Source organism: Rattus rattus, chromosome 6 (assembly GCF_011064425.1).
Source record: "Rattus rattus isolate New Zealand chromosome 6, Rrattus_CSIRO_v1, whole genome shotgun sequence".
In the NCBI taxonomy this organism is placed as follows: Eukaryota; Metazoa; Chordata; class Mammalia; order Rodentia; family Muridae; genus Rattus; species Rattus rattus.
This window is the reverse complement of record NC_046159.1, coordinates 86569175-86577685: the sequence shown is the minus strand read 5'-3', so window position 1 is coordinate 86577685 and position 8511 is coordinate 86569175. Positions and strand designations below refer to the sequence as shown.

General features: G+C 48.9%; 1 protein-coding gene across 2 annotated transcripts in view; it reads right to left on the bottom strand.

The window, feature by feature from the left end:
* Window positions 1-3919: 3919 nt before the first annotated feature.
* The window catches only part of Scrn1 (secernin 1), a 63177-nt gene continuing 58585 nt past the window's right edge, over window positions 3920-8511 (bottom strand). For both annotated transcript variants that reach the window (XM_032906461.1, XM_032906462.1), the window contains exon 8: window positions 3920-7479. In XM_032906461.1, the coding sequence (XP_032762352.1) occupies window positions 7321-7479 (159 nt within the window). In that variant the 3' untranslated portion in view covers window positions 3920-7320. The remainder of the gene's footprint in view (window positions 7480-8511) is intronic.

Here is an 8511-nt window from a genome sequence, read left to right as displayed (position 1 = left end):
GCCTGCCCCATAAGCTAAGGACATACACACAGAGCTGGATGTGGTAACACACACGTGTTACTCCATTACTGGGGGAGCAGAGGCAGGCAGATCCCTGTGACTCACTGGCCAGCCAAGCTATTCAAGGAGCCTCGGGTTCCAGAAAGTGGCATTGTCTCAAAATACAAGGTGGCAACTCCTGAGGCCACAACACCCAAAGTTGACCTCTGGCCTCTTACAGGTTCACGCATGACATGTGTGCACACATCCCACATAGGGACACACACACCCATACAGAAACACATACAAAAGAGCAGAGCAGCTCTTGGAGCATATCTCAAATATCCCGCCCCGTTGGTAGGAGTCTCAGAACGCCCATCAGCCCAAAGGGCCTTCTCTCTGGGCTTCATCTGAGAGCACAGATGGCTCTGTTGCCTGGTGGTGGGTGCCTGGGATGCCCAGCAGAAATAGGCAGCGAGTCCAGCTGTCCTGAATAGACAGAGGGCCACGCCAGGCTGGGGCTGCTCTCTGCATCCTTCTTTGAATCTCAAGGGAGAAAAGTACACTTTTGCTTCTTGTCAGGCCCCAAATGCTCCCATCCACTGGAGAGGGGAGGCTGTAGCAGAGGAGGGGGAATTGGGAGGAAACAGTCCGATCCCTCACTGTATTCAGAACAGCTGCAGACAGAAGAGAGGGGTAATGAACAATGGTGTGCTTTGGAGCACTCCGACCACAAGAACATTAGCCCAGGCTGGGCCATCGGGGGCCAATGGATTAGGAGAGTGTTCAGCCGTGTGTCTGCTCACACCTGACTATTGTTTGGAGCAAATGTCCTGCATCAGTGTCGTGCTTTCTCCTGCCAGATAGGAGAAACTGAGCCAGGGTCAAGTTTCCAAAATTTCTGGGGCATTGACTCAAGCCATTGTTACAGCCACATCAGCAGACATGACGGTTCTACGTTGCTGGTTTGTTACGGTGGTTCTGGAAGTGTGCAGAAAGGTCAGAAGCCACGCTACTCTTCTCCTAGCCATGCAGAGTAATAATCATTAAAAAGCTTTCATAACTACGATAAGGGCCATCAGGAAGGCAGCCCTGCTTTTGGAATCAGTGAATTGTTCACATACGGTGTATGTTCACCATGTATTCACATGGTGTATGTTCTATACTGCTGGCACAGGAATTTAAACTATTCAAGAGTGAGGGAGATGTCTCTGTCTGTAGACATCCTGCTGCCCAAGCATGGGGACCGGAATTCATATCCCCAGGACCTATATAAAAGTCAGGCATGGGGGAAGCATGTCTGTAATCCTAGAAGTTGGGTAGAGGCATCTGACCCCAGGAAGGTCGGTGGCCAGCCAACCTAGCAAAATTTACAAGTTGCAAGTTGCAGGTTTAGTGAGAATAAGATAGAGATAGACCAAAAAAGATACCTGTAGATGGCCTTTGGGCCTTCACATGCATGTGCACACATGTGCCCTTGTTCATATGCACACACACACACACACACACACACACACACACACACACACACACACGTATATATAACACATAAATATTTTTTACAAACTTATTTAAGGGCATAAGGAAGGAACAAGCAGAAACCAAAAAAATAGCAAGCAAGGAGCAATCTCAGGGATCTGGCCTAGCATCTCTCCCCAAGACCTGTCACGGAGCCTACCACCTCCAAGTTCAAGTGGGTACGTTCGGTTCCCACCAGCAGTGTACAGGTTAGGCCCTTGACTGTGAACTCACGCATGGAGGCGTCCCTGCTATCCTTGCCCACCCCCACGTTGCAGACTGTGACCCCGCCCCATGTCTCCGCCTGTATTTTATATTTATTGGTGTCTCCTGCTGCAGATTCATTCCTTTGTACCTAATAAACTTTAATAAGTGAGAACAACGTGTGTGGCTATTTCCCTGTGAAGACGCACCTGTGATCTAAGCCTTTTGATTGGCATGTGATGAATACACACGTTTCTGGGATACAGTGTGAGGGTGTGGTGTGGGAATGCAATGGGTAACAGTCAGACTTAAGTACCGAGACACGTTTGTAAGGATCAAGAGGGCTAAACATAGAACAGTGATTTCTGGAATACCAGGAATAGCCACCTTTTAAAATACACTTATTTTCACTTGTGTGTATGAAATGTATTTATTTTTATTTATGTGTAAGTGTATATGTGTATGTGCCATGTGTGCAGGTGCCCATAGAGGCTAGAGGAGGGTGTCAGATCCCCTGGAGCTAGAGTGGTTGTGAGCCTCCCAGCACCAGTGTCAGGAACTGAGCTTGAGTCCTCTGTCCTAGCACTGTGTCCACTTTGCCAATGAAGAGAGGCCTTCCCTCAACATCAGAATTCTGTTTTGACATCGGTCTTTGTAAATGGCTGGAACTAAAACATGGCGCTGTGTTTCCTGGCCTGCATTTGCCTACCGTACTTGACTCATCACCGAGTACCCCAGGCACCAAGCTCAGCCTGGCTTTCCCTCCAGGTCCAGGTCCAAGTCTCCCATCTTCGTTGATGATATGAAATTTGTCCCCAAAGCATTAAAAAGTCAGCACTGTGACATCCCTCTAGTGCTGTATGAAAATCTGTTGTTGTTGTTGTTGTTAATACCAAAAATGCCCAGGGAGTGCCTTCCATACACATTTTGGAAATAGAAAACAACACACTTACCAGTTTTATTACTATAGTATGGGTCAAGAATGTTGCTTATAAATTCTGCCAATGTATTGGAATGATGAGAGTTTATTTTTTAACTGTTTTGCAGTCCTAAGGGATTGAATACAGGACCTTATAGGCAAGATGTCTGCCACCAAGGAAAGCCCCGACCTAAAACCCTCAGTCTCTCCCCTGCGGCTCAGCAGATCCTCTGAGAGCCGCCTCTGCCAAGCAGGGTCCTCTCCCCTCCACAGCTGTGTTTCTAGTGGACACTGAAGCCGGGAAAAAGGGAGCCGAAGTCCTTCTGCTGGGGGAACTGGCTGAGACCAGCGTTGGAAGGCAAACCAGGGTAGGAATCTCTTGAGTTTGGGGATTAAATTACTTAGGCGTGTCTCAGGTTCCTCAGCAGCCAAGTCTGGGGATAAACGCATAGCTAAGATGTAAAGTGATGAAGACGTTTGGGTCGAGAGCTAAGTAAGGGCACACTTCACACTCTGGAGAGCAAACAGGCTGTGTATTTGATCCCTCTAAATACATCATGCAAACAGCGATGCCTGTGTGTGTGTGTGTGTGTGTGTGTGTGTGTGTGTGTGTGTGTGTGTGTGTGTTTATAACATTCCTTTTGTCCAACCCAATGTTCATACATACTGCATGCAGCATGTGTCAGAATCGCCTTCTTTTAAAGGTGACTACTACTCCATGGCTTAGATTTACCACATTATGTATTCATCCTTTCTTCCATTTACCTATAGGTAAGTAATTAAATAAGCTAGGAAGCCTTGATTTCAATTCCTTTGGTACATACAAGGTATCTGGGTCATTATGGCAGTTTATGGGAAAATCTCCATCGTTCACAGTGAACAATCACCTTCATTTCTGCCAGCAATTCACAATGTTTCCAGGTCCCCACCCTGCGGCTGCTGTCCTCACAGCTGCTGCTCTGACAGAGCTGAGTGGTGTATGGTTATAGTTTGGGATGTTGTTGTTGTAGACAGGGTTTCTCTGGGTAGCCCTGGCTGTCTTGGGATTCTCGTTGTAGACCAGGCTGCCCTGGAACTCAGAGATCCGCCTGCTTCTCTGCCTCCCAAGTACTGGGATTAGAACGGTGCCCCACCATAACCAGCTGGAGTTCATTTTTTAAACAGTGAATCTGTCTTTGTAGAGAGACATAGTGCAGGGCCCTGATGAAGTTGATTGAGTTTTCGAAAGATTCCAATCAGAAAAATCACAGTCCTCTCACACATGTGTTCATGAAGCACAAGCAAGAAGAGGCTCCTGGGTATTGACTTCAATGCTTTTATTGTACACTTGGTGCATTTAAAGACACTCTGAGGGCAAGCACTGGATAGAGACATCATTTGATTTGAAGGTATTTGTACAAAAGGCTGTTAAGACCACATAGTCAGTCTCCCCCACCCCCAGGAACAAAGGTTTTCTGTTACACTGCTCCAGCTATGGCGTTTTGGTTCTCACAACATGGTTAGAGACAGAACTTATTGATTCCTGCAAGAATTCTCTGCATGACAGTTTAAGATGGTTGGCAGCAGTCCAATAAAACACATTTGACACATACCACAGGACAGGAGTTGGGGCTCAGCGCTGTGTGGAATGAAACACTACAGGAGAGCTGGGATGCTCGACCCACACCTGCCACACCTCTCCCTCCATGGTGTGTTTTCTCCCAAAGCTGAGCTCTCAGCTGAAGATGGTTGCAATACAAGAATGCAGCCAATAATTTGAAGGCATGCAGGCCTGGCTGCCCTGAGGACCTTCCAGAGTGGCATCACCTGTGTCAATGTGAGATGACAGTGCTTTGTGGTGACTATTATTTTTATAGCTACTGACTCACCAGAGAGTAAGGGAACGTTGCCACAGAGCTCTACTAGGCATACACCTGCTTCATTAGCTTGTGAGGCAGACTCTTACAAACACTGAATCTCGTGTTGGGCTAAGTCTCCACAGCGTTTATCAGACTCGTTTACCCTACCGCAGCTCCCAGACACTCCCAAGAGTGATAACATACTACTTCCGCTTTACTACCTTATGCAACTAAAGTGTCGGCCCCCAGCTACGCTGCCACTTTCACTTATGTAAATCCCATCTACACAACACTAGCTAGCTTATGTTAGAGTCCATGGGGCACGGGGGCAGGTGGGCAGGGGGCCAGGTGGGCAGGTGGGCAGGTGGGCAGGTGGGCAGGTGGGCAGGTGGGCAGGTGGGCAGGCATCCTGTCCTCAATGATCATGACTTATTTCTGCCCAAAGTGTGCTCAGGATCCCCCTCCTTCAGGCTTAATAGATATAGGGTGGTCTTCTGGGAAGGTATTTACAGAGCAATCTTTGACATTCTTGAATATCCATTTTCTGCATGTTGTTCATAAAAGTGACCCCTGATTGAGACATTATCCCATAAGAATGTTTCTTCAACAAGACATGTTAGCTGCGTTTTAAAACAAATATTCTCCTACGTCTGCTTGTTCAAAATCCAGTATCTTTTCTGTTGTTAATTTTGATAAACTCACTAAAGTACGTGCGGGCACCTCGCTAGATTCTCTTCTCTTGTTTGTTCCCATCCATTCCCAGAAAGCAAAGCTTTCATATCTCAGCTCTTATCCATTGCCTGAGGAGAAAACCTTTTAATGTGCCAGGCGGCCCACAGAGGGCTACTGCGCCCTCTGGTGGTACGATGACAGCATGGGTTGAGCTGTACAATGCTCCAAAGAACTAGCCTTTGTCTGATGCTGGACTAAAGTCAATAATAAAGACAGCCCCTGTGTTTTCAGTGCACACCTGAGTAATGACATCAAGTTGTCACAGCCATCTGTGACCTTGGCCAAAGTAATGAGAGAAGGTGTCTGTGGCCTTTGCTATCACTAGACTTCTGATCAAACCCTGAATCACTGTCCCAGGCAGGTCAGACCTGCTAAGCTGGCCTCAGAGGCAGGGGGAGACCACACAGGGAAACCACAGGACGGCCTTCTGCAATCACCTTCCTTAAATAGCTCAGCAGGTGAGGTTGGACAGGCAACCGCTTCCTCCTCAAACCTCACCCTCTTCCCCTTTGCACCTACAGGGCACTTTCAGCTTAGCTGCTCTGCCTGAGACCCTCTAGTCATCAGCAAGAGACACCATGTTAACGTGAATTTGTCCCATCTCTCATGCTTTGCCATTTGCTTATGTGTGGAACCCACAAAAAGGTTCAGAGAAGGGCTCACAGCACACCTCCCCAACCCCTCTCAAATGAGGGTTGGAAGAGAAACAAGATTTGTCCCAATAAAACCTGTAGCCAGCATCACACTGTGAAATGAGGGCTCAGTTCCCTGCCAGTTCTCTCAGCCCAGGACACTGCAGCCAAGAAGGCAATGAAGCCATGCCTGAGATCACTGATAGACAGTTTCTCTTTGCTCAGCCCTGACAAGAATGAGGACCTATAATTAGGTCCCCACAGCACACACTCACTAGCTGCTCCTCTAATCTATACCTCTGCCAGTCATCTTTACACCCCTGGCCCCTTCAGTCATGGACAGTGGCAATGCATAGGCCCCTGGAACTCTCTCTCCCATTCTAGACATTGTCCAAAGGCATCTGTCAGGCAGCGGGGCGTGAGAACAAATAGAGGAGATCCTGGAGGTCAGGTGCCCAGCACACAGATTTGTGGGACCTAGTTAACTAGGCAGTGGGTGGGTTAACTGTTCAGTGGATAAATGTCTCACTGCCTCTGCCCTCGGCCCACCCTGTCTTCCTCACACACTCCTGTGGCGTCAAATCCTTTGTGCAAACACACCGATGCTGGAAACAAATTAGGTTAATTTTGGGCTCTGCTGAGACTGTGGCTGCTCAGATCCCAGGCCCAATAGCTCTCAGGAGACAAGATCGACCCTTTTCTTTCCCTCACTGGCCAAGATTTGCAGCTGGGTGTGGCTGCTCTGCCAGGGCCACTTAATGAATCGCATACAAGTTGCTGGCCATCAAATCCCAGTTAATTTCTACACAGGACCATGTCCTCAGGTGGGTGCAGTGCTGGATGGGGAGGTGCGGCTAATGTGGATGCCCAGCTCTCCTGCAGGTGGAAGCATGTCTGGTCCACTGCATATGATCACAGTTCACAGAACAAAGGTCTTTCAAAAGTCACATAGACTAGAGCAGAGCTGGGACTGTACCCATGGGTCCTCTGCTCCTTCCCGTTGGCTTTGTTTCCCAGGACATGCTTGTGGGGACTGTGAGCTACACACAGGCCTGTGCTCAGTGGAAGGAAGCTGGGGGACCGTTCCCCCATCTGCACACACAAGAGCCTTTGGTATGGACAAAAGCCTTTTGCTAACCTTAAAGAAACCACTATCTAGAGAGGGGCCAGGCCCTTCACAGCTCTTGTCTTTCCCACCAGTGTGTCCCCACAGCCCTGTCCAAGGCGGAGGGAACCCTAGTTCCTCCTAAGAAGCTAAGGTGTCCATTGTCACTGAAATACAAGAACATCTTCAAGCCCATAGCTTATCACACAATGGAGCAAGAGGCAAGTGGGATCGCGTTACATAGCAAAGGGGGGGGGTGCTAAGCTGAACAGAGGGAACATTTAGACACAAGGAGGCCACATGGTAACTCTCGTTTTACTCAAACAGAAGAGTGTTTATCTGCTGGTAATTTAGTCGGGTGGGAAGTTTTAAGTAAGGGCGAGGGTGCTTACATCACTTAAAGAATTTCATCTCGGTGTCCACACAGTCATAGAAAAGGTCCCCCACCTCAGCGGGGTCTGGGGGCTCAGGGCTGCTCAGAATCTCTTCCATGGCCTCCAAGCCTTGCTTCTCCAACTCCAGCATGGTCTTCCTCAGTGTGCGGCCTTGCTCCTGAGGGAAGAACACAGCCATGCAGAACAGAGTGCGTCATGGCAGTAGACACTGACAGCCCAGGGTCCAGCTGGCTTCCTGCCCTCGCTCCCATTCCCCCATCTACTGATCCAAACCACCACCGCCACGGGGACTGCTTTAGCATATGGTTACGTCACTGGCCTACTCAGAACACTTGCACGGCCACCAGCTGTCCGAATTTGGAATAAATCCTGACTAATGAGTGTTTGTCAAAATGCACTGGCCTCTTCCTTGTGTATCCATCCCCTTCAGCCATATTTGTGGCTATCCTCCATGATATTCTCTGCCCATCGCTCAGGTGACTCTGTCCCCTAGAGTCCCTTCCCTCCCTCAGCAACCTGTGCCCATCCTCAGAGCTCTGCGAGAGACCTTTCCTCCAGAACGCAATAGCTTCTTCTTGCCATAACCACCATCATCATGCTGTTCTAACTGGTCAACGTGGCTGTACTTCCCATCACACCATGACCTCCTGGAGAGGAAGAGCTAGGCTTGTGTCAGCCTTCCAATGACTGGAGCACAGTAGGCGTCCTCAAAAGGGTAGTCTATTGAAGGGATAAATGGCTCAATTCATAAATAAACGCCACATATATCCCCTAGTCACTCCTTTTCTGTGATGGTGGTTTACAGGGGGTCAAGGCTGCATCTCAAGCCGGCAGCCAAACTTGGTAATATCTAAGAGTCTCCCGTGGGACGCTGGCTTAGGCAGCATGGAAGCCGGAGGACGGAAGGGGTCAGGGAGAGTGGCTGAGGCTTAGCGCTGTGAAAGGCCCTTGGTGACCGTTCAACCTCAGTTGCAGTGGAGAGTGGAGACTGGAGACACTGGGATCAGCGTGTAGCCACCAACGACAGCAGCGGATGCAGATTGGAGTTGGTCTGAGCCTGTGACAAGCTGGGTGTGTTAAAGAGGGGACAGCCTGAGAAATGGAGTCGCCCATCTCTTTGGAGTTCAGAAAACTGTGGGTTTCAGATGCCACACCGAGTTTAATTTACACAGCTGGATGTCAATGTTGC